The following is a 26427-nucleotide window of genomic DNA, read 5'->3' as shown; positions in this document are numbered from 1 at the left end:
TGTGGTGGTGGATTCCAGCGGGGACGAATTAATACTCTGTGAGGATGAGGATGTACACAACACTGAAGAGGGTGAGGAAACAGTGGATGAGGACGACATCTTGCCTCTGTAGAGCCAGTTTGTGCAGGGACAGATTAATTGCCAGCTTGTTTTGTGGGGGCCCAAACGAACCAATCATTTCAGCCACAGTCGTGTGGCAGACCCTGGCACTGAAATGATTGGTTTGTTAAAGTGTGCATGTCCTGTTTATACAACATAAGGGTGAGTGGGAGGGCCCAAGGACAATTCCATCTTGCACCTCTTTTTTTTTTCTTTACATTATGTATTGTTTGGAGCCTAGTTTTTCAAACTGCCATCCTGTCTGCCACTGCAGTGTCACTCCTAGATGGGCCACGTGTTTGTGCCGCCCACTCGTGTCGCTTAGCATAGTCATCCAGTTACCTCGGTGCAACCTTTTGGCCTAAAAACAATATTGTGAGGTGTTCAGAATAGACTGGAAATGAGTGGAAATTAAAGTTATTGAGGTTAATAATAGCATAGGAACAGAAAAACCCACAAATTCTGTGATTTTAGCTGTTTTTATGCTTTTTTTCAAAAAAATATAGATCCAAAACCCAGAACCCAAAACACGGAAGGGTGGTTTTGGCAAAACCAATCCAGATCCAAAACACGAAAAAAGATCCAGATCCAAAACCAAAACACAAAGCACGAAAAGTGGCCGGTGCACACCCTTAGTTTAAAACCATATGATCGACTATCATTTGCTCCCATACATTACCAGGTTTTCATTCCAACCAGCCAGATTGGACAGATATCTGACAGATAATTGTATAGTGTATGCTCAGCATTACTATTGGAATTATCAGAAAATGTAATGAATTATGTTTTTGTGAATATTATTTTATCTTTTTAGAAAAAAACAGTTATAAGCACTTTGAATGGGCACACTGGAAGAGTTAACTGTGTGCTGTGGATTCAGAAACACGATTGCAGTAAGTATATTTAATCTTATCAGTGCCAGCAGTCTAGCAAGTGTGATGTGAGGCAGCCTATGGGACCAATTCAATTCGCTGCGAGTTCTGTCGTCTGAAGTCATGGGTTATTTTCATCAAGAGCACTCACGTGAGTTGCAAAATTCAATTTGTAACGGCCTGTCCACTTGACCCGTGCCAATGTCATGTTGCTGCTGTTCTATACTGTGCGACCTGGGAAAGTGCATGAAAAGTGGGGAACTCACCCTGATTTGTGCTATTTAAATACCTCCAAGTGTATATTATTCCATGGGATGGGTATACCAAAATTTCTACACTGAGTCCTAATATTTTTTCCCCTGTTTTTCACTTACTTAAGGATTACAAAATAAAATTTGTTAACTTAACACAAATTACCTGCTGTAACCTGCAACTCATTTGATCAGTTTTCATGTAAAACACGGAATTGTCTGGGTGGCCCCAAACTTTTGAACGGTGGTGTGTGTGTGTGTGTATGTGCCTTGCAAAAGTATTCACCCCCCCCTTTGCATTTTTCATGTTTTGTTGCCTCACAAGCTGGAATTAAAATGGATTGTTTGAAGGTGTGCATCACTTCAGTCACAGAACATGCCTACAACTGTGAAGTTATGTGTTTTTTAATATTGTGAATCAAACAGCATTTAGGACAACATAAAAGAAAACTTCAGCGTGCATAAATATTCACCCCCCTAAAGTCAGTACTTTGTCGAGCCACCATTTGCGGCAATTACTTGAAATGTGAAAACAGTATTGTATTTTGTTATTACATCATTTAAAACATTTGTAAGCACGAGCTCTGTGCCAGATCTAGACTCTTGCTTTAGTGGGGGCGGTGTGTATGTGTATATATGTATATATATATGTGTGTGTGTGTGTGTATATATATATATATATATATATATATATATATATATCTATATCTATATCTATATATATATATATATATATATATATATATATATATATATTAGGGATGTGCAGGCTCGGATAGGTTCGAGTTTGCACGCCGAGTTCGGATTTTTCCCTCCAAAAAAACGGAACTCAGAAAGAGGCTAAACGTCATCTTGCATGGACAAACATCATCATTCAGTGATGATGTTTGTCCATGCAAGATGACGTTTAGCCTCTTTCTGAGTTCCGTTTTTTTGGAGGGAAAAATCCGAACTCGGCGTGCAAACTCGAACCTATCCGAGCCTGCACATCCCATATATATATATATATATATATATATATATATATATATATATATATATATATATATATATATATATATACATACATACCAGCACCCCCATTCCCTACCAGTCACGGGATGCATGCTCGTATTCTTGGGCCATCTAGCTCAGCCACTCCTCCTCCCACTCCCTGTCAGTGTCACCTGCGGCCTGCCGTAGAGAGCTGGTCGAGCCGAGGGGGCGTGGCCTAATCGCAGCCCAGCGTGGCAACGCCCCCTCTGGGTCCGACAATGGCTCTGTGTTACTTCTCTTTTATATAAATCTTATCAATGTATGGTCTGAGAAAACATTAACTAGCTATGCAGTATGTTAAAAAAATTTGGTCCATGTCTTCCACATTTTGTTTGCTTAATCAAAACTATATTTTAAGGTGCTGAAACAGAACTTGTTTCTGGTGGATCTGATAAAAAGGTGATAATTTGGAAGACAAAGGAATATCAGGTATTAAGATTCTTCATCATTAAATCCTAATACTAAGCTAGTCTAGAAAGCAAGATATGTTACAGGAACATATCTGGCTATGGACATACACCTTCCCTTTGCAAAACTGTATACCTAACTCATGCACTCCGCTTTTGGACTCGAACTGTATACTTGTTCATGTACATCAGTCATCACAAATACCTTGATTACACCGACACACAACTAAACACCTATACACACATGCAGCATCATCTGTGATGTTCCTGAAATATTGCTCACGTTCTTTTTCACCCCAAACAATTCCCAGTGCTGACCTATCCCCATTTTTGACAAATTTACACCTATACCCTCCTGTCAGTGGCAGAACTGTGGGAGACAATGGAGTCATGTACCGACGGGCGCCAGCCCTGAAGGGGGCACCTAAGCTTCTCCATTGTCCTTCGTTCCATGTCCTCCTGCTGCAGTGCTGTAAAAGAGGAGCCGCTGAGCGCCGATCACGAATTTGCCGGACTGGTTGACACTGCCTGTCAGCCCAGGCAGATTCATGTGTCTGCAGTACAAGGGCAGGCTGCTGCACTTTCGGAATTTGCGTTCCACTGCGTAACAAACTGGAAACTCCCGGCTCCTGTGTCCCCTCCCTCAACCTCTGCCACCTGTCCATGTCCACCCCCTGCCTCTGTGGATGTTAGAGTGGGTCCCCCGCAGAAGCAGTGCAACAGAGCATGTCTCCTCTCCTTCCGTGATGTCTGCTGCTTGTGCGGCAGCAATAAGACATGACGCCTACCCCTTACAGAGCAGCACTAGGTGGTGTCAGCGGCCAGTCTTCAGCGGCTGGCGCAGTCTCCCTGCTGCTGCCCTGGACTCTGTACATTACATTAACTCCTTAGCAGTCAGTAGACACCTCTCACTTTTCCCCAGGAGAGAGCAGTGAGACACTGGCCAAGACCCTGGAGCTGCGTACAGGACTGCTTCCTGGTGAGTTCCTTCTCATTACTCCTCCTATCCTGCCCCCTGCTTCCCATTACTACTCCCATCCTGCCCTCTTCTTTCCACTACTCCTCCTATCCTGACACCTATATCCCACTACTCCTCCTATCCTGCCCCCTGCTTCCCTCTACTCCTCCTATTCTGACCCCCTGCTTCCAATATTACTCCCATCCTGCCCCGTTCCCCGCTTCTACTATTCCCATTCTGCCCTCAGCGGCCTTGCAGTGTCTGGCAATTGTGCTCCAAATGCTGGCTTTGTTGGGGGTAATAGGCTATCCAACCCTACCGCCTGGCCTACTCTAACCATTACCCCCGCCTACACACACTATTAATCTGTCCTCCCCCCCTCCCCCCCGGCCACCTATGTATACACAGTACCCTCAGCTCAGGGACATACAGTACCCGCCCCTCCCTGGCCTCAGAGACGTACACTGACCACCACCCCCCACAGCCCCAGTTACATCACTATCCACCCTACGACTCCCTCACCCCCATTGCTACCTCCCCCGGCCCCTTAGACACAGCCCACCCAAAATCCATACATTATCCACACTCTCCAGGCCTATTTACTTGTTTTTTTTTTTTCCTGTGGGGGCCAATGTATCTTATATTTTCCTGTGGGAGCCAATGTATTTTATTTTTTCCTGTGGGGGCTAAAGTGCTTTTTATCTCCTGTGGGGTTATTTGTCTTGTGGGGGCCAATGTGTTTGTTTTCTGTGGAGGCCAATGTGTTTACTTTTTTTTGTGGGGGCTAATGTATGTGTTTTTATCCTGTGGGGGCCAATGTGTTTTATTGTTTTATGTGGGGGCTAATGTGTATATTTTTTCCTGTGGGGGCCAATGTGTTTATTTTTTTCTTGTACAATGTTTTTCGTCTGTGAATACGGTTGAGTTGCACCATGCATGCTTCGTACAGCGTTGCAGTACAGATACAGACACATGCAGTATATTAGAAATGTGTTTTTGGCATTCCTAGGCAGATACAGGGGGTTGGCTAAGCAGACGCAGATGTAATGTAGTATGGGTGTGTTGATGACTTTGTTTGTGAGGCTGAATTGCTCACATTGGAGGCCATACTCAGACACGTGATATGCACCTAGCATAGGGCTGGTGAAAGTTTAATGGTCTGAGCGATGGTGGTGTCTAAAGACTACAAAGCATGATTGCAGCGTCTGTAGACACTGGAAATAGTCTGTGCATATTTGGATGTACACCAGGGAAGGGCAATTGTAGTGGCATTGGCATAAAGTCGCAGAAGCAACTGCTGCAAAAGATGCAAGGAAAGCGGCAACTGCATCCCACTCAGAATCAGGCCCTATGAGGAGGGATCCTGCCCCCTTGACAGACCCCACCACCTCTACAGTCACCACCCCCATTAGGGCTGCTTTTATAAAATTCCTTGGCTGTTTTTATATCCCAATCCACCCCTTCCATGGCCAGAAAACTCTCTAGACTTAATCCCATTGAGAACTTGTGGTCAATTCTCAAGAGGCGGGTGGACAAACAAAACCCACAAATCTGACAAACTCCAAGCATTGATCAGGCAAGAATGGGTGGCCATCAGTCAGTATGTGTGGCCCAGAAGTTGATTGCCATGGCGAATTGCGGAGGTCTTGAAAAAGAAGGGTCAACACTGCAAATATTAACTCTGCATAAACTTAATGTAATTGTCAATAAAAGCCCTTGGACACTTATGAAATGCTTGTAATTTTACTTCAGTATACCATAGTAACATCTGACAAAAAGATCTAAAAACAGCACACTTTGTGAAAACCAATACAAAACTTATGACCATGACTGTACTTTCAACACCTCCCTAATGCCCCATTGTAACAAAATTTAGAAGTTCAATCTCTCCTTTAGTTGTGGGTCTAGACACAGTCATCAGCTCATCTGAGAAAACATTCATATAACAGGATTTTGGTACTTAATGGTAAATCCATTTCTCCGATTCCACAAGGGACATTGGAGTATGTACAATGGGGTATTGACTGGTGAGGGAGTGGAGCCTGGCTTTAGAAGTGTAGTTGGCTCCTCCCCCTCTATACCCCGCTCGACCTCAGTTAAGATTAACTAAGCCCAAGCGGAGACAGAGAGCAGAACCACAACGGAAGGAGAGTGTCAGGTTGAGGCCTAGGATCGGCCATTACCTCAGCACCGGCTTCCCCTGATCTCTAGAGCGATCAGACGCCAGGTGCGGCGGCGAGTGACGCGCAGAGGATTATACCTGGGGTCTGCTTGGACATCCATGTGCTTGCTCCGTGATTTGGTTTCTGCGGTTACCGTTATGGACGCAGCCATGACAGTCTGTTTTCACCTGACTAACCCTTTACCCAATGGTAGCGAATTCTGACAAACTCCAAGCATTGATAAGGCAAGAATAGGCGGCCATCAGTCAGTATGTGACCCAGAAGTTGATTGACAGCATGCCAGGGCGAGTTACAGAGGTCTTGAGAAAGAAGGGTAAGCACTGCAAATATTGACTCTCTGCATAAACTTAATGTAATTATCAATACAAGCCTTTGACACTTATCATTCTCAAAACTTTTGACCATGGCTGTAGGTACGTGAATTGGGGTGTTATGGACACACATACTAGCCAAGCTTTGTATTTGGGGTGGAGATGTGATTTTTATAAGAGTTACGTGCAGTGTGTTACTGTTTGAGAATGAGATCTGTGTAGTATACTGGGGTAATGAGGGAACATCGATACAATGTACTGCCTAGAAGATGGAGATGTCAGCATGGGGCTTTTCACAGTTGGGGGAGACTCGACTGCTTTCATATGAAGAATAATTTAAAGGGTGGAATTTATGCTGTTCAAATTAAACACAAATTTTGTGTAAAATCTTTAGTCAAATTTATAATTGTCAATTAATGTTTCATATTTGCCTACATCCACATTAAACTGTGAGTAGCTTCATGCAATAATATTGTGTGTCTCCCTTATAGTGTGTACACACTGATGTGCTGGAGGGTCACACTGATGCAGTATGTGCAGTTCATGCTGTGTACATGCCAACAGAGTCTGATCTTCTTGTGGCCTCTGCTGCCTCAGACTGCACTGTCCGAATATGGTTAAGAAGCAAGTTAACAAGTATGTATTGTTTAATTTGCATTTTTAACACACTCCTGCTATCAAAAATACTCCCCCTATTAACTGCAATAGAAACTATGTAAAACATAACTTTGTAACTGAGGTGTGAGAAGCAGAAGCTGCAATCTGGACTAATATTTTCACATGAACAGCCAGCTATGGGAAGCCTGATGTACAGTGCAATTAGCTCATTACTGTTAATTAGACCATCTGGGAATTTTAAGGAATGAGATTAAAATGCCGGCGACTGTTTAGCCGCAAGTTCAAATCCCGACAGCAGCTGTTGTTGTATGTGACTTTTGCTAGCCCTGCTGTGTTGTTACTGCCTTTTATTTTCTGTACTGTCAGTAGTGTTCACTCTAGCTCCGGCGGCAGGCAGGGCGCTGGAGCTAGAGAGGGCACTTCCGTCTCCAGCGTGCGTTCCAGAAAAGGGGGCGTGGCCATTGCAAAGGGGGTGTGGCTATAAGACGCGTTACCTTTTCGTCGCTCTTGGGGGCGTGCGAGCAGACAGCCGCGGGGGGGGGGGGAGGGTTAGGTTTAGGGCACCCTGGAGGGACTTAGGGTTAGGCACACCCCCGGGGGACTTAGGTTTAGGTAGCGGGGAAGGGGGCGGTTAGGTTTAGGCACTTAGAGGGGGGATTAGGGTTAGGCACAGGGGGGGAGGTTAGGGTTAGGCACCCCTAAGGAGGGTTAGGGGTTAGGTTAGTTTATACTTACCTTAGGGACGATCGGGATCTCCAGCGATGTCGGGCTTCCGCTGCCGGGCTCTGCTGATCTGTCGGCCAGGCGCTGCCTGGAATCGAACCGCCGGCCACGCGGCCGCCGGTATTTCCTACCGATTCCACATCCTAGAGCTGCGCGCAGTATACATAACGCTCATCCTGGCACAGGACCTACTCCAAGGCAGGCCGGTCCAGCTCCAGTCCAACAACGCGACCACAGTAGCCTATCTCAATCATCAGGGGAGGCACGCAGAGTCATGCAGCTTTGAGGGAAGTTGCAAACATTCTAATATGAGAATAGGATGTGTACTTGATTCTGCGCTACCTTTCTCCACATGTAGACCATAAATGATAAAAAAATAAAAAATATTATATGAGGTCACATTACATATAGTCCAATTAAAGTACTTCATTACAGGTAAGTCCTCCTTGTTTTGAAACAACAATTGTATCTCCCAGGTAATGGGCAGATACGAGAACAGAAAGAAAAAATAGTGCAAAACCTTAAGATAAAAGGTAAATTTAATAAAAGAATGCACTTACAAGATCAAGGAATAAAGACAGCATATAACACAAATCTTTTGTGGCTGAGCAGCACCGCTTTCCATATCCTCCTTGGATTACCCAGCTGTATTTCAGGTTGGAGTTATAGATACAGGTCCGGACTATGGGCCTGATTCAGAGCCGGACGCTATTTGCGCTCGCTCGTTCAGAAAAAGGGGCCGGATATTTAAATAGAGCGCTCGCCCTTTGCGGTCTGTTGACGCCTCTGTCTGAACAAGCGAACTAAACATGTGCTCGCTATTTTTTGAAAAACGCCCCCTGGCCGCTGGCATCCTACGTCATCTCCGCTATTAGATTAATCGAGTACATCGAAAGGCGTCTGAACTGCTCGCAGTGCTTGTGGTAGCATTTTCCTACCGCAATCATGCGAGCAGTTCAGGCTAAAAGACAACCAAGTGACGTGGTCGATGACGCTGCTTTGTTAATTATGCACACCCTTAAAACGCCCGTTTTGACCGTTTGGCACGCCTGCGTTCGGATCTCCACTCCCCGTTTTCAAGCACCTTCCCCTGTTACCACCCACAAACGCCTCATTCTGTCACTCAAATTAGCAGGCATTCACTATTTTGCAAGCACAAAATTTCCGACCGCAATGACTGGTTCGCGCATGCGTATTACAACCCATACGCATGCGCAGTTGTGCGAACATCGCTCGGAGCGAACGAGCGTCCGCTTACGAGCGGCTCTGAATCAGGCCCTATGTCTCCCCAGGTACCAAAGATGAAGGACAGCGAAGTACCACAAAAAGCATATATCCAAGCTTAACGTGTTTCTGACCCTGGTGGGGTCCTTCATCAGAAGCATGGCTCAGAATGAAATTCAATCCACTTAAATACCCTCTTAATTCTAAAGCACACTCACCCGAGATCTAATGTCCCGCCGAATTCCGCTGCCGTTGCAGTGGTGGTGACTTCATGCGAGTGCTGCGGGTCATATGACCCTCTGATGTGCGTTCCAGGCTTTGCCTCCCACCTAATACCAGTTAACTTATCAAATTCCGCCGCTGTCGCTGCAAAAATGGCGTTACAAGGGCGCCGTGGGTCATGTGATTCGTGAGTTTGCGTTCCAAACCCTGTGTTCCACAGCTTATGTATCAGGAACTCTAGGTTGGTGCAAACGCCACTTGTGCGTTCCATCTACCAGGAAGTATGCATTCCACAATTAGGAGGAAGTCAACTTCTCAGAAGACATAAAATACAATGACAAATACATATATTATACATAAAAACGCTGATGCCTGGGAGATACAATTGTTGTGATACAAACATCTGTGGAAAATCTTGTAACAAGGTGGACTTACCTGTAAAGAAGTACTTTAACTGGACTATATATAATGTGACATAATTTCATATGTTTTTTTTTATCATTTATAGTTTAAATGTGGAGATAGGTAGAGCAGAATCAAGTACACATCCTATTTTCTATTGTTTGCTTTTGGGTTGTGGATGTACATCTCCTTGTGTATTTTCTAGCAGCATATTCTATTTCTTTACAGCGCACTGATCATTAGTACCCCCTTTTTTCACAAACATTCTGATTTGGGCAGAACGTCATCTTCCGGCTATCTGTGCAATATTCATCCCGGGAGTCCTCAACTGGGAAGCGGACTTCCTAAGTCATCAGGACATACACGCCGGAGCCATGTGTGGGCTCTCCACCCATGGGTTTTTCAACTCCTGGTGAACAAATGGCGTAGACCTCATGGCCTCATGTCACAACCACAAGGTTCCCAGGTACGGGTCCAAGACCAGAGACCCCTCAGCCGCCTTCGTGAACTCACTGGCAGTGAGATGGGACTTCAAGCTGGCGTATTTCTTTACTCCGATTTTCCTCCTCCCAAGGGTCCTCAGGAAATTCAAGCAGGAAGGCGGAACAGTATTTCCGGCTTGGCCCAGGCTCCATTGGTTCACCAACATACAGAATCTATGCATAGACACTCCGTTTTCTCTGTGGCCGGATCTGTTCGTGCATCCGGACTTACCCTGTCTGTTTTTGACTACTTGGCTCTTGAGTCTGCCATCTTAAAAACCAAAGGTTTTTCCAGCTCTATGAATCAAACTATGCTTAGGCACGAAAACCTTCCTCTGCCCACATCTATTACAGAGTTTGGCATTCTTATGGTCAATGGTCTTCCCACAGAAAGTATGACCCTAAGGTTTTTAGGGTTTCCCGGGTACTTTCTTTTCTCCAGGCTGGATTAGACCTCGGTCGCCGCCTGACCACCCTGAGAGTACAGATTTCTGCGTTGTCAGTTTGGTTCCAGCGAAGGATTGCTTCTTTGCCGGATGTTAGAATTTTTTACCAGGGTGTTCCCCAAGTTCAGCCACCCTTTGTCCCACCGGTCTCACCGTGGGATTTGTCCTTGGTTCTCAAGGGGCTACAAGCTCCCCCATTTGATCCTCCTGACTCAGTAGACTTGAAGTGGTTGACAGCGAAGACACTTTTTCTCCTCGCTCTGCACACAGTGTCTCTGATTTGTTTAGTGTGATAAACTTTTTGCGCACGTCTTGGATTGGAGAAGGTGAATCAAGTTGCAGCCTGTAAAAGCTAATTAGCTTCCTCTGGTTAACATTTAAGAGAAATATCTAATGGTAATGGCGCATACTTGCAGAAAAGAGGAGAAATAAGGAAAAGTGAGAGAGGGGTGATGAGTGAATAGAAAAAAGAGAAAAAGAGTCCACTATATGTAGTACAATGTATTTAGTAACTAAATATAAAATTGAAAATATAAAAGAAAAGGCAACAGTAGCCTTTGCACGAGATTATGTATTAAAATAAACACAGAATGAATCACATACAGTACTCAGGACGCAAATTGCTTCATCCAACATATTAAAACATTATAACAAAAATATAGCATGTGAAGGGGCAACATATACTTGAGCCAGAGCTTGTTGTGATGCCGCAATATACTCTAACAAGCTCAATGTGTCACACTTAATCAGTGTGCACAATGTAGTCCAGAGACCTGTTCCTTCTGTCAGAATGACTGTAGTATAGTTCACAACTATAACTGAGTATAATCCTCCAGTTGAGATTGCCACACAATTGTTTTCAGTTGTAAAGTGTAGCCCAAAAGAATATACAATAGGTATAGAACCAAATATACAGTGTATTTCTGCTGTGTAAGGTGGTTGGATACGCAGTCAAAAACACTTAAAATTCTTCACTCTGTATATGGCACTCACCCTCGATCTTTCTGGTGTAATTATAGCACCAAAGTCCTGTTTTCCCAGCTCTTCCTAGTCCGGTCTGTAGTCGTGGCAGGGAGTCGGTATAGTCGGCGTTTCTTTGCTGGCCGGAGTTACCACGATCTCCCCTGCTGCTGGAACGCAGTATAGAGCGCACAGCCGCGCTTCTGGTTTCTGCATGTGTGTACTTCCGGTTCCCAGGGCACCAGAATTAGCTGAGTAAGAGGTTCCACCAATGCGTTTCTCCCCCTTGGAGCTTCGTCAGGGTTAAACCTCATACTTCTCAAACTACAGATAAAGGTGGTAATTCATTCTGATTGGTGGTAAAGTTACACACCCTCAATTGGACACCCTTTTGCTACTGATTATAAAGAGCTGCCTTCTACATAGGTTATCAGAAACATAAAATAACTTACTAATTAAGCACCATTTGGTTACTGAAATCACTGGTTTAACACAAAATAAATTTAAGTGTAAAACACAGAATACAATCTCAAATGGATATTACTACAGTGGATGGAGAATAAAAGCGAAAGAGAAGAAAGGAGGATGGAAAAAACTTTAGGGCGAAATGGATGGGAGTTGGCAGATTTGATCCAATGCTTTTGAAATAATTGGGTCCTTTTATTTTCTGGAGAGGATGTTGGTCACAGGAAGGATCCTAAGTCGAAATCAATTTTCAGTCCTCTTGGATGTATAGTGTCAAGGTGGTAGATCCACTTAGCTTCTTCTTTCGATATATCTGCAATATTATCGCCACCTCCTCCAGTTATTCTGTATCTTTTTAATTCCCACAAACTTCAGACCTGACGGGTCACTATTATGACATTGTGAGAAATGTTCTGGAACGCTCTGTGTATCTACATTATTCTTTATATTGCGCATATGTTCTGTGATCCTGCATTTTAATGTCCTTGTGGTTCTTCCCGCGTATTGCAAACCACAAGGGCATTCGAGCAAATACACTACTCCTTGGGTTTCACAGCTGATGGTTTTTTTCTTTTTATTTTCTTTTTAATTAGATATAAAGCTTTCAACCTTTTTTGTGCTTTTTTTTTGTTTAGGGCTTTTACAACTTTTGCATTTCAAGCAGTAGAAGAAACCTGCTTTATTTTCTCCCAACCAGGTGGATTTGGTTGTTTTCTTCTTTGGTGGCAAGCACTTTTTACCAACTTGGATCTGATATTCTATGCTTTGCGGTATATCATTCGTGGTTTATCTGGTAGTATACCATTTAATTTATCATCTTTTAGTAGTATCAACCAATATTTACTTAGTATCTTTTCCAGTTTTTTCGCTTGAATACTGTATTGAGTAATAAATGATGCTTCGTTGTCTCTTACTCCTTTCTTTTTTCTTGTTTTCTTTTGGGACAAGTAATGTTTCCCTTTCTAGTTTAGAGACTTCTTCAAAGTGTACTTCCATGTCATTTTTTTTATATCCCTTTCCCAGAAATCTATTTTTAAGTTCTTTTGCTTGTTTATTGTAATCTGCTATTTTAGAGCAATTTCTTTTTATTCTTCTGAACTGTCCTTGGGGATATTTCGCAGCCATTTGGGATGGTGGTTGCTTTTGTGTTCAATGAGGGTATTGCAATTCACTTTTCTGATGTATGTGCGGGTTTCTATGTGATCTGCTTCAGCATAAATTTCCAGATCTAAAAACGCAACCTGCTCCTTACTACTGTTTGTGATAAACTGGTAGATTCAATTTGTTTTCGTTCATGTATAACAGGAATTCCTTCAGGTCATGTTGGCTTCCTGGCCAAATGAATAAAATATCATCAATAAATCTCTTCCAAAGCTTCACATGTTCTAGGAAGGGGTTGTCATTCCAAATTCTTTCTCCTATTTTCTACAAGTATGCGCCATTAGCATTATATATTTCTCTTCGAGTCTTTGATTTGGCAGCACTCTCTTGTCGCTCCCCCATTTTGATTTTTCACCAGGATAGAGCTGTTCTCTGTACAATGGCGGGTTACCTTCCTAAGGTAGTGTCCTCTTTTCATGTGAATGAAGAGATTGTGGTTCCAGCTTTTCAGTTTTCAGACCTTACTGTAGGTGAAACCTCCCTGGATGTGGTTCATGCTCTCCGTATCTATGCGGATCATACAAACTCTTTTAGAAAATCAGATCCTTTTTTTTTTTTTTCGTGTTATGGTTTTCACAAACGAGGCTGGCCAGCTAACAAACAAACTCTGGCTCGATGGTTGCATATGACTATCTCTCAGGCTTACACGCAGGCTGATCTCCCTGTTCCAAACACGACGACAGCACATTCTACCTGGTCTGTGGGACCATCGTGGGCATTTCATTGTGGTGCCTCTGCTGAGCAATTGTGCAAGGCAACCACGTGTTCTTCTGTCCACACTTTTCTTAGGTTCTACTCCTATAATACTTTTGCCTCTCAGGATGCTTCCTTTGGGCGGCGAGTTCTCCTTTCTGCTCAAGAGCCTCCCCACCCTAATGGGTAACTGCTTTAGGACATCCCCATGGTATCCCTATGGACCCTGAAGAAGAATTTATTAAACGTTATGTTAGACTTACTTATTGTTAACTCTTTTTCTTCGAAATCCAGTGTGTCCCCAGAGCACCAACTCTGACGCACGTGGCTGCATTGGGTAATTGTTCTTTTGGTCATGGAGTCCCTCATCTTGTGTGAGTGTGTTTCTGGTGTACATTGTTCTTACGTCTCCTCTTTCCTTCTCCTGCCTTGGGCTTGTTTACAAAACTGAATGCCTATGGCCAGGGGCTGGGTATATGTGGAGGAGGACCTGAGGCATCCTGGGAGCTGAAAGCTTAACTGTTTGGTGCCTTGATCACTACAACCACATTTCCCCATGATATCCCTGTGGACCCTATGGACTTCGAAGAAAAAGAGTTAACAAAGGTAAGTTTACCATAACAATTATTATTTGCAATAATGGTACCTAGTGCAATACAATACTTAACTGGAAATTGTCATTTCTTGTGCCCCCTGAGATTCAGTACATAGGAGGAGGATGGTCTTATTTACAGTACCTGTTACGTGATATTTTCTTAAGGTTCGATAACATTGACAAAAAAGTAGTGCACATCCTACTTCAGGGTCGGGATGTAATATGCGCCATTGCAAACTGCCCTCCATAATAAATGCTAAATCGACAGAAATTCCTCATTTTCAAACACCAGTCTCCCCCCTGATTTTTTGGAATATATATTTGCCGGATTTAATATGCACCAAGTTTGCAGTTAGATGTTAGAACTCGCCAAAAAAATAGAGCTGGTTGTGACAGACGAGAGAGCTGCAATCGCAGCTATCTCAGCTGTCACCTTGCTTAAAAGTAAATATATATATGTGTGTGTGTGTGTGTGTGTGTGTGTGTGTGTGTGTGTGTGTGTGTGTGTGTGTGTGTGTGTGTGTGTATATATATATATATATATATATATATATATATGTTTCTACTTCAGGGTCCATAGGGTATCCACAGGATACCTTGGGGTATAGGTGATGACGTCAGTCTTCAGGCACCACAGAGTTAAAGTTTTCAGCCTCCCAGGATGCATCTGGGTCCCTCTCCTATACCCCGCCCCCGGGCCAAGGCATCTCAGTTTCGTCGGTGCCTGGCCGGAGTCGGAAGCACTGTGCAGAGGGGGGCTATGAAGAGCCCCTGAAGTTTCTTTTAAAGGCAGCGCTGGCTGCACATCTGGGAGTACTGACGTCCATGCCGTCTCCCCTACACCCCGCCGATACCAGAACGCCGGTACTGAACCGGGGATGCTGGTAGACATCTGGGGTCACGGCTAGCGGTGTCCCCAGATGTTTTGGACCATGGCCGGATCCAAGGGGATGCAGGTAAGCAGCGGGGTCCCGCGGTGGGTCCCCGCTGGTCACATGGTCCTGAGTCCCCAGGCAGGGGGCTCCCTGGGGACTGGCTGCAGCGTGGAGCCAGGCGACCAACCTGCGCTTCCACTACCCCCTGGAACAGCGGGCCGCTGCTGAGCGGCATGCGCTGCGGCGTCCCAGGGGTTAAATGCATGCCAGGGGAGCGCGCTTTCCCTGTCTCACAGCCGGCGCCTCCCCTGCTGCACACAGCCTCTCTGCTCTGCCTGATTGGCCACAGTGTGTCAGCTGTCCTCCCCAGGCCGGCCTCCTTCATCTTCTGCTCCTCGGTGGCCATCTTTAAAGCATGGTGAACACTGCTGGAAGCCTGTGAGCGGTGGCATTGCGGTCTGGGTCCCCCAGCATACCTCTCCTCTGTTTGTCACAGGTCAGTGTATGCAGCGCTGAGTCCTACCAGCCTGAGGGTCTGAGTAGTTGAGAATCAGCGCTAATAGTGCAGGGATTTGTTTCTTCTGCATTGTATGTGACTGAACTGCTAGCCTGCTGTCTGTACTTTCACTTTCTACTGTCAGCTTTATTACTGTCCCTGATCTTGCTCTGCTCAAAGCCCTTGCGGTGTGCAGGGTGTTATTCACACTATACCAATACGTATAGGTGTGAGTGTCACATACTTACCATCATGTCTGAGACTGATTTTCCTCTCCAGCTCATGTGTACTAAATGTAAGGTACCAATAGCGGAGGGGGAGGGTAACGCGGAGGGGTTATGCCCCCAGTGCCTGGCACTGTCATGGCCGATTATGGTCACGGTCCCGGTACAGGAACCTCCCTGGGCTTGTTTCGCTAAGGCGCTTACAACCCTTGTGGGCCAGCTTGCTCCGCCACCTGCGTTTACCCAGACGGGTTTGTCCCAGCAGTCAGTGGTGTCGTCACCCATGCGGGATTTCCCGAGACAATTGATTGTACCCCACAGTCTCCCTGTCCCTTCCCAGGTTTCTCCGGAGCCTGCGTGGGTTAATACTCTAACTACATCGGTTCAGCATTTGTCCGATGTTTTACAGGGGGAGTCTGTGTTGCGGCCTCATAACGGCCGGTGGCGTCTTTATCTGCTCCTTATGGGGATGACGATGAGACGTCAGATCATGGGGAGATTCTGGATCTATCTGACCAAGAACCTCTCCGTACCAAAGAGCCGGACGCTAAGTCCAAGGTGTATATCCCTGGTCTTATTCGAGCGGTCCGCTCGGCTTTAGTTATTGAGTATATTGATCCTTTGGTGGCCACATTCATATATGCCTTTTTAAGGATATTAAGGGTGAGGCTACGGTGTTCCCTCTTTCTGATCAATTAGTGGATCATTTAGAGGAGGCGTGGAAAAATCCAGGTAAACTGTTTCAGCCCCAGAGACGCTTAGCCGTCTGGACAGGTACTATTTGGTCCAGATCTGGACAAAATTATAGTTACGTTGGCAGCAGCAAAATCTGCATGTCTTCTGTCTGCTATGATTCCTTCTAGTGCTAGTGGGTCGTCCTTTTGGCCTCACAGGGCCCAAGGTAGGCCTAAAGTACAGTTCTGTCCACGGCAGGCTGGGGCCAAGAAATTGTCCAAGCCCAAGAATCAGGTCTGGAGTACCAGACGTCCGGCTCCTAGGTCAGATAACAAACCTGCGGCCTGACGGTCCAGGCCTCCTTTTGGGGGACCCCAAAGTGGGGGGCGCCTGCTTCAGTTCGCCAGGTGCTGGTCGCAGTGCATGTTCCAATTTCCCAGAGGGGCCTGGGTTTCTATTCCATTCTATTTTTGGTGCAGAAACCCAATGGGTCTTACCGTTCAATACTAAACCTAAAGGCATGTCCCTATTCTTTTGCGCCATCAGGAGTTCCTCAGATTGGCAGTCTGCAACGAACATTTCCAGTTCCGGGCACTGCCTTTTGGCCTGGTGACTGCTCCACGGGTATTCACCAAGGTCATGGCGGCTCTCCTGCGGACGCAGGGAGTCCGACTGTTGCCTTATCTGGACGACCTCCTGTTGATAGCGGGGTCTCCAGAGCTTCTTTTACACCATCTGGATTTGATGATTGCGGTACTGCAACGTCACGGCTGGTTGACAAACTGGCAGAGGTCCACTCTCACCCCGTCTCAGAGGATCCTGCACCTCGGGGCCTTATTGGACTCCAGGCAGCAGTGGATCTTTGTGACAGAGGAAAAGATCCTTGCTTTGTAGTTGAAGGTGCGCAGATGTCTGCAGTGTCGTCGAGTGTCGATACACTTGGCAAAGAGGTTATTGGGCTCAATGGTGTCGGTATTCGACATGGTGGAGTACGCCCAAATTCACTCCAAACCTCTGCTGCTATTGATCCGGTCCAGATGGAATGGATTGCCTCAGTGTCTCAAGTCCCAGACGATGGGGCTCACTCCGGATGTTCGCCTATCTCTAACCTGGTGTTTGCAGACGCCTGTTCTGGGTGGCGAACTGGGTCCTGTTAACAACGGACGCCAGTCTCCGGTGCTGGGGAGCTGTCACTGGTCCACACTTGTTTCAGGGCAGGTGGACTCGGGCGGTAGCGGAGCTTCCAATAAACATTTTGGAGCTCCATGCGGTGTCAAGAGCTCTCCAGCGGGCACAGCCGGTTCTCCAGGGTCACCCTGTGCAGGTCCCGTCGGACAACGCCACCACGGTGGCCTATTTAAACCAGCAAGGAGGAACCGGGAGAGTGGTCTTTATACCAGGACGTCTTTCGGAGTCTGGTGGACAAGTGGGGTCTTCCAGAGATAGACCTCATGGCGTCCCGGCACAACAACAAGTTGCCGGTGTACGGGTCTCGAACATGAGACGAAAAGGCGTCTCTGGTGTATGCCCTGTCCGTCTAGTAGACGTTCCAGTTTGCCTACCTTTTCCCTCCGTTTTCCCTTCTTCCGCGGGTATTACGGAAATTCAAATCAAGAAGGAGGTACGCTACTGTTGATAGCTTCCGAGTGGCCCAGACGGCACTGGTTCTCCGACCTCCAGAGTCTGTCAGTAGACGTTCCTCTGAGGTTACCATTACGACCGAATCTGCTGTCATAGGGTCCTTGTCTTCACCCGGACCTGACTCGTTGTGTCTGTTGAAACGGTCATGCTAAGGTCCAGAGGGTTTTTCTAGCTCCGTAAACTCATACTAAGAGCTCGTAAACCTTCCTCGGCAAGAATCTACCATCGTGTGTGGCATACTTTCTTCCGGTGGTGTAGACCTAGAGGTTATTCCCTTAGGGAGTTCCGCCTGTCTAGGGTGTTGGCTTTCCTACAGGCTGGACTGGATCATGGGCTTCGCCTGGCTTCTCTGAAAGTGCAGGTGTCTGCCCTGTCAGTCTGGTTTCATCGTAGGATTGCTGCGCTCTCTGATGTGCACACCTTTATGCGAGGTGTTCTTCGCATTCAGCCACCTTTTGTTCCACCGGTGGCGCCTTGGAATTGGGCTGTGGTCCTGAGAGTTCTCTAGGGACCGCCATTTGAACCACTGGACTCAGTGGACTTTAAATGGCTTACAGCTGAAACCATATTCCTTCTGGCCATTGCCTCGGCCAGACGGATTTCGGATTTAGGGGTTCTCTCTTGTAGACCCCCTTTTCTGATTTTTCATAGGAATAGGGCGGTGCTTCGCACTCGTTCGGGATTCCTTCCCGAAGTGGTATCCAGTTTTCACATCAATGAAGACATTGTTGTGCCGGCTTTCAATTCACCTGGACTTTCAGTGGGTGACGCCACTTGGGATGTTGTGCGGGCATTGAGAATTTATGTTGACCGCACTTCTTCTTTTAGGAAGTCGGATGCCTTGTTTGTCCTCTATGGCTTCCGTAAAAAGGGTTGGCCTGCTTCAAAGTAGACTTTGGCAGCCTGGATTCGTATGGCAATTTCAGAAGCTTATCTTCATGAAGGTCTTCCAGTTCCCTCCTTGGTGAGGGCTCATTCCACTAGGTCTGTGGGTCCTTCGTTTGCAGCTAGACGTGGTGCCTCTGCAGTTCAGATCTGCAAGGCTGCTACGTAGTCTTCTGTCAATACCTTTGTGAGGTATTACGCTTTTGACATCTTTGCCTCTCAGGATGCTTCCTTCGGGCGGCGGATTCTCCTCTCAGCACAGGAGCGTCCCCACCCTTAAAGGATACTGCTTTGGGACATCCCCAAGGTATCCTGTGGATACCCTATGGACCCTGAAGTAGAAAATATGAGATATGGTAAGAACTTACCCTTGTTATCTCTATTTCTACGAAGTCCATAGGGTTCCACAGGACTCCCGCCCTGTCGCACCTGTACTGCAGATGGGCTTTATTCTGGTCACCGTTTTTTCCGTCTCCCTATGGTGAGAATGTGATTCTTGTGAGTGTCCAGATTTTTTTCTTCTCTCTCTTTCTTCTCCTCCTCCGGCCTATGGCTTGTGACGTAACTGAGATGCCTTGGCCCGGGGGCGGGGTATAGGAGAGGGACCCAGATGCATCCTGGGAGGCTGAAAACTTCAACTCTGTGGTGCCTGAAGACTGACGTCATCACCTATACCCCAAGGTATCCTGTGGAACCCTATGGACTTCGTAGAAATAGAGATAAGGGTAAGTTCTTACCATATCTCATATTATATATATATATATATATATATATATATATATAAAGGCACCACTACAAAATGTCTCCAAATGTTTTGAGCACTAGTACTGATGACACTTCGGAGGGGGGCACGTTTTTAAATTGTTTTTTTAACTTGTCTGAATAACCCAAGCTGCTAGCCATATGAGGGTTTTAAACTCTCCAAACCACAACCGCAGCTTAGTTTTTCACCCTCCAAATAGTTTGTGACCTAATTATATTTCATAAAATAAATAATAGAAAATCGTAGTAAATGTGCCCTCTACCACATTCTGCCCCAACCAACTGCATGGTCTTTGTAGTGGCTGAACATTTATAAGGTCCATCAGTGTAATTTGTTAGGATTCTTCATTTTCAGAATGCTCTTATTTTATACAGTTTTCCTATGTACATATTTTTATAAATATATCCTGGTATATAATAAGTAGTTCATAAATGTGTACTTAAAGGCCTATTTCATGGAATTGTAATACCGTGTTTCCCCGATAATAAGACAGTCTTATTTTTTTTTTTTTTTGGTCAAAAAAACACCATAGGGCTTATTTTCGGAGTAGGTCTTATTTTAATTAACATAGACAGCAGTGCCCCTTATGCAGGCCCCCTTGTAGAAGTGCCCCTTATGCAGCCCCCCTGTAGCAGTGTCCCTTATGCAGCCTCCCTTGTACGGTAGCAGTGCCGCTTATGCAGGCCCCCCCCGTAGCAGTGCAGCCTCCCTTGTACGGTAGCAGTGCCGCTTATGCAGGCCCCCCCCCTGTAGCAGTGCAGCCTCCCTTGTACGGTAGCAGTGCCGCTTATGCAGGCCCCCCCCTCTGTAGCAGTGTCCCTTATGCAGCCTGCCTTATTGCAGTGCAAGCCCCCCTGTAATTGATCCCCCACCCACCATTACAGTACGGTACTTACCTGACTCGCCGCCATCCGGGATGTCCCTCTCTATTGCGCGCTGACTGGATCTAACATGATACAGCTAGCGCGGTCGCACAGAATCCTCAACGCGCGGTGACGTCATGACGTAATTCGTGGACTTCGTGACTGGGAACGCTGGCCTCTGAAGCGTTCCCAGTCAAAATGGGGATTTTGTTAAGTCTTATTTTCAGGGTAGGGCTTATTTTGGACAGGGTTTGAAAAGTAAGGGTAGGTCTTATTTTCTGGGTAGGTCTTATTATCGGGAAACACGGTAGTAGAGAACATTGTCTGTAACCTATATTAGTCAATTAAAACCGTACCATAACCTGTTAAAGGCTTACAGCTAAATGGTTGCATAATGTACTTTTGTAGCACACACACATACACACGCTTGCCTTTCACTCTCAACTGACAACAAATGTCAGAGAAACATCATGTTACGGTCAGACGCCCTTAAATTTTAACATGAGAAAAATGAAACTCACCAGTGTCCGTTTAGTGACCATAGCAGTCTGATGAAGCTGCAGAGAGATTCCCAGGATACCTGGTCATTGCACCAGAGAGCTATTTTTCTTACATACCAGCACATATTTCATGGTAAAATATAGAGTTTAGGTTTATGATCCCTTTTACATAGTATATTATCTTTATGAATATATTGGTGACATTTAGATTGGCTATATAGATAAGTTAAAGGTAAATTCTCCATGTATATGTGTTACACTATAGTTACTGCTTGCCAGGGCAGTAAGATATTCCATGCTGTGGGTCTTTATTACAATATGTGATGTAAATGCTGCTACCTTTTCCTGAAATGATAACCCGCCAGTCTCGCTAGTCTTTTAAAAAATATCAATAGATTACTCTTTGATGGGAAATGAGTAATATTCATTGCACTTATCTGCTGGGTAGGAATTGAGAAGCAGAAAAGGTCAAACAGGCACAAAAGTTTCAGCATTATATGCCGTCATTAAAAGCCAGCTTGTTAGCACTGTTCCCAAGCTCCTAGCAGTAATAATCTCTTTGGCTCCTACAGATGGGTGAAAATGCCTAATGGTTTTTCTCCTGATGCTCTTTCTTAGCTGAATGTCTTCAAATCTTGTCTTTTGGAAATGGATTTGTGCTGGATGTCTGTTTATCATTTTTACCTGGCAGTCGGGGTGAGTAGAGGTCACTTGCATGTATGATTGCACATGAAGTGGAAAAGTAATGCGACACTAAAGTGACATACAGTATTTCAGTTCATCCTGTTTTTTTCTTTTTCATGGTTACTAATATTTTATACACTTAAATACTCTAAACTTATGAGTGTTATTCTGAAATAGTACATTTAAAATAACCGTACATTATATATTTGTAGCCTCATGCTGCATAAAGAAATTTGCCGATCCATGCCTGAGAGTTGCTTTTTGTAAAGCTTTAACCCTATGAGATCAATTCAGTTAGCCACGGTGAATTACCACGGGCTGATTGATGCATCGGAGTCATCAGGAATTTTTTTTCAAATGCCTCAGCGGGTTGGAAAAAAATCCCGGACAACATGGGGATGCTGCGAGAGCCCTTGACCCTATTACTGCACGATTCACTGATTCTGTGAGTTAATGCTAGATAACTCGTGCTCTCGCCTGTTAACATGGTACTTTAACGTTAACAAAGCTATCTGGTGAATTTGGGAGGCTAATTGAATAGCCCTGGGAGTTAAAGCACAAGGCTACCTCCAGTTATGACCTTCGGTAATTCAATTCCCCCCTATGTCTGCATTATTTTCTCACTTCCATGTCCGTTCCATATATTTTATTGAATGAACAACTCACAAAATCAATAGAGCTAGAGACAACCTATTCTAGTTGTACAAAGGGCTGATTTAGAGTTGTAAGCTAGATGCATAGGTGCGTACAACTCTCTTTGATAATATTATTTATTTGAAACACTCTGTGGCAGCCCTGATGTATTGGCTAATCCTTGGTCCGCTGAGTAGGTGCAAAATGGTTGACACACCCAGAAGGTACATAGTGTATTCCTTCCACTCCTTGCCTTTGTTTGACTTCCGGAGATACTGCTCAAAAATATACAAACAGAAACATGGGATGGGAATTTTGGTGGTTGTCATGGAGTGCTTTAAAGAAATTAAATGATCAGGTGAAAATAATCTATGTGCCTACTGTAAATTCAGACTATATGGCAGCCCTGATGTATAACCCAAGCAATAATAAACCACAGATCAATTAATGCCCCAAAAAATAAAAATATTGATCAACTGCTTCCTTTCAGTTTGTCTTTTGAAGTAATGAAATCAGAAAGTTAATGTTTGGAAATGTATGAAGTGATGACAGCTGATATGCAAAGATCAACTTTGCCCTATGAAACAGGAGGTCTCTTGCATCTCACGTCAAGTACTCTGCCACCTCACATATTTTCCTCTTACAAGCTTGTGATATGACTTCTTTAGTACTCTACATGCTTTAGCAAGCATGTAAATGTCTGCCACCGCTCAGCCAACATAGAGATGCCCACTGCTGCTTTCTCACATCTGTAAAACCTTGCAGTCCGGTGTATACATTGGTATCATCTGAGAACATCGGCCTATCATGCACAATTACAGTCTGACCTTCTCAGAAATTGCAAGTCTTGTCACACGCAGTGAGCACTCAAGCTGCGTAGGCAATAGCAGTGGCTAATCTATGCATGTCCGTGCAATAGCGTTCAAAGGGACAGGCACGTCTGTGTTTCTGCAACCTCTCCCCTGTCACCACCCCCAAATGCACACTGCGTATTACTCACTCTGCGAAGGATTACTGTCTGCGCCCATAATTGCGGCGCACATGCTATGCGGTGCATGCGTGGTCCGCAACAATCGGCCAATCTGCGTACGTGGTTGCAAATGCGATCCGTGCTGAATCAGGCCCTATATTTGAAATTTTTTCTTGTACCATAATGCCTGATGTTCTCTTCCGGCATATGTGATTTGCCACTAAAAATATCACTTTACATGTGAGCGACTTGAGTAATACTTTTTCTAGGGTTTCAAAAGATTCCAGTATTCATACATGTAAAATAGTACTAATACAGTCGTCGCTGATACCAGTAACTTCAATGTACTAAGGGCCTGATTCAGACCTGGACGCTCTGACCAGAGCGCTCGCTCTGAATCAGGGCCCTCCTACCTAAAAATGGAGCGGCCTCCTGGCCGCTTGCATAGCTGTGGGTGACCACCCACAGCTTATGCGAGCGGCCAAAAAGATGGTCGCGATGGTCAAGACCATCGCGACCATCAGGCTTGCGACGAGACCTTGCGGTAGGGTCTCGCTGCCGCAAGCCCAGGATGTCAGTGGGGCTGGACCCAGCCTAGTGATTTCAGTGGGGCTGGACCCAGACGGTAGGTGTTCCCATGGGAACGCCTCCGTCTGGGCAGCCACGCCCCCGGCACGCCCACCAAAGGGGGCGTGCTGTCACTCACCATCGACAGCACGCCCCCTTTGGTGCGAGACCCATAGCGACAGCTTGGCTGTCGCTATGCGGGTCTCGCGCATGCGCACGACGGAGCTCCCTCCGTCATGCGCTGTAGGGCACCATCGACCCACTTGCGAACGCTCAGCGCTCGCGAGCGGGTCTGAATTAGGCCCTAAGTCCAGTATTTGGGCTATACTGTTATTCATCTTTGGTTTACACCAATATATAATGTTTTCCATACTTTATAGTATATTTTTTTAAATATTTTTTTATTTCTTGCTTTTAGTAATACTTTGATGATTTTATTTTAGATACCCTCATTCTTCAGTAATGTCCCCACAGGATCATTCCGTGTCAAATCAACACACTGGATTTTACCTCACCAGCTCAGATTTTGTTAAAATTTGGTATATGGAGAGTATATATGTAGTCTAAGAAAAATAAAAAATATTGTTTAAATATATAATGACGTATCCAAAATATGGCTATATAAAGTTTTAAAAAATCGGTCAAAAATGCACAACCAGCATATTTTCAAATCGCCATAGCAGCTCTCCTAATTAAGCTAGAGAGGTTGGAGTGGTGTCATTTTACTGTATTTTTTTATGCCCTTTCCTATGATATACAACACAATAGGCTTTTTCCAAATTCAAAGTGAAATTTTTGATAATGATTATCTCAAAACGTGCATCGACAAAATTGTTCAAATAATTTCTGGAAATAGTCTATACTAATGTTAAATGTTTGACAATTTAAAAGTGGGAGGATAATGGGTTCATAGTTAAAAATAATTTTAAAGCAAGGTAGTTTATTAAAAAAAAAAGCTAGGTGTAGTAATAGCTGGGAATAGATTTGATGGATTCATTAGTTTAATTATATAAATCAAATTGAATATAAATACTTGACATTGTATTAGTCAGTCAACAATGTTAGTTGAAGATGGTTGGATAGTGGTTTTTAAAGTGTCATCAGGAGACATGACCTAAATTCTTCCAGTTGGAGTTATAGGGTCGACTTTGCATGAGACATCTATTAGAGGTATCCATAATACATCAGGCTTCCTTGTATAGAAGAATGATGGTGAAGGTCCAGCTGGATGAAGGAAGGCCACTTTTAATTTGTCTTCATCTTCATTCTTGTCCATCACTTAAGCAAGCCACTATTTCTTGTTATACACAACGGATATATAGCCATTTTTCTTCTTCGGGGTCCATGGGGTCCACAGCCATTACGTTGGGGTATGAATCCCGGTCACCAAACAGTTAACACAAACGAGCTCTCTGCTCCCAGGATGCATCGGGGTTCCTCCTCATATACCCCACCCCCTGCCTCAGGTAGCCAGTTCTTCCTGTTTGGTGTGTTTACCACATAGACAGTGGGACTGCTGGAGCAGTCCTGCAGACGAGTAACAAAAAAAAAAAAAAAAAAAAGAGAGTTTTACTCTCTAACTCAGCGGGTGGTCTGAGCTGTCCTGGAAGCAGCCTCGCGCCTGATTGGAGGCGCACCGGCCACGCGCTGCAACTACCTCCTCCGGCGCCGCACTACTAGCCTTGGCAGGGGATTCGGCAGGGGCTTTCTGGCCCTGAACTGCAACCGGATCAAGGGGATGGCAGGTAATCAGGTGGTCGCGGCGGCCGCTGACGCCGGGACCACGTGGCGGTCAGGCCTCCGGCGGTGAGACTAGCCGGAGGCGCGCTGCAGTCAGGAGGCATACGGCTTGTTCTCCTAGCCTAGACCGCCGGGATTTGATGTTCCTGACCAGCCAGGGCTTGTGGCGGCGGCCAGGTCAGTTTACCGGGCAGGTCCAAGCAGCATAGGGGAGGTACGCTTGCCCGGCGGCCCCTCCCCCAATCCACACGCTAGTTCAGTCCTCTGGCACAGTTGATTGTGGATTGCTCTTCCCAGCCTCCATATAGGGCAGCCAGAGTGTATGTCAGTTGCTCTCTGAACGCTGCTCCTACAAGAGAGGAAGTTGGGCAGTCTCCCTGTATACCTTGCCTACTGCTGGTCTAGGTTTTTACAGGGCTCTATCCTACCTAAGCTCAGGCTGATTGTGGTAGTGAGAGCTTATATGCATATGACTCGCAGAGTGTTTATTCATGACATGTGATTGTTGTTTTGTGGATACTGTTTCTTATGAAAAAAGAACTGTGACTCCTGTAAACTATCACTGTCTTTCCCCTTAACCTTTTTCCTACAGGTTAAGCTGCGGTCGGGAGGCATACAGCTTGTTTCCTACACTAGACCGCCAGCAACATAGGGGAGGTGCGCTTCCCCGGTGGCCCCTTCCCCAATCCACACACTAGTTCAGTCCTCTGGCGCAGTGATGGTGAGTTGCCACTCCCAGCCTCCATAGGGCAGCCAGAGTGTATGTCAGTTGCTCTCTGAATGCTGCTCCTTCAGGACGCTGGG

The 26427-nt window shown here is 45.4% G+C and overlaps 1 protein-coding gene across 2 annotated transcripts in view; it reads left to right on the top strand.

The window, feature by feature from the left end:
* The window catches only part of ELP2 (elongator acetyltransferase complex subunit 2), a 175751-nt gene that overhangs the window by 7828 nt on the left and 141496 nt on the right, over nucleotides 1-26427 (top strand). For both annotated transcript variants that reach the window (XM_088476287.1, XM_088476288.1), the window contains exons 2-5: nucleotides 914-992; nucleotides 2616-2686; nucleotides 6608-6752; nucleotides 21648-21725. In XM_088476287.1, the coding sequence (XP_088332413.1) occupies nucleotides 914-992; nucleotides 2616-2686; nucleotides 6608-6752; nucleotides 21648-21725 (373 nt within the window). The remainder of the gene's footprint in view (nucleotides 1-913; nucleotides 993-2615; nucleotides 2687-6607; nucleotides 6753-21647; nucleotides 21726-26427) is intronic.

This window comes from Taudactylus pleione, unplaced genomic scaffold (genome assembly GCF_031769625.1).
Source record: "Taudactylus pleione unplaced genomic scaffold, aTauple2 ptg000186l, whole genome shotgun sequence".
Taxonomy (NCBI): Eukaryota; Metazoa; Chordata; class Amphibia; order Anura; family Myobatrachidae; genus Taudactylus; species Taudactylus pleione.
This window is presented reverse-complemented; position numbering and strand designations above follow the sequence as displayed.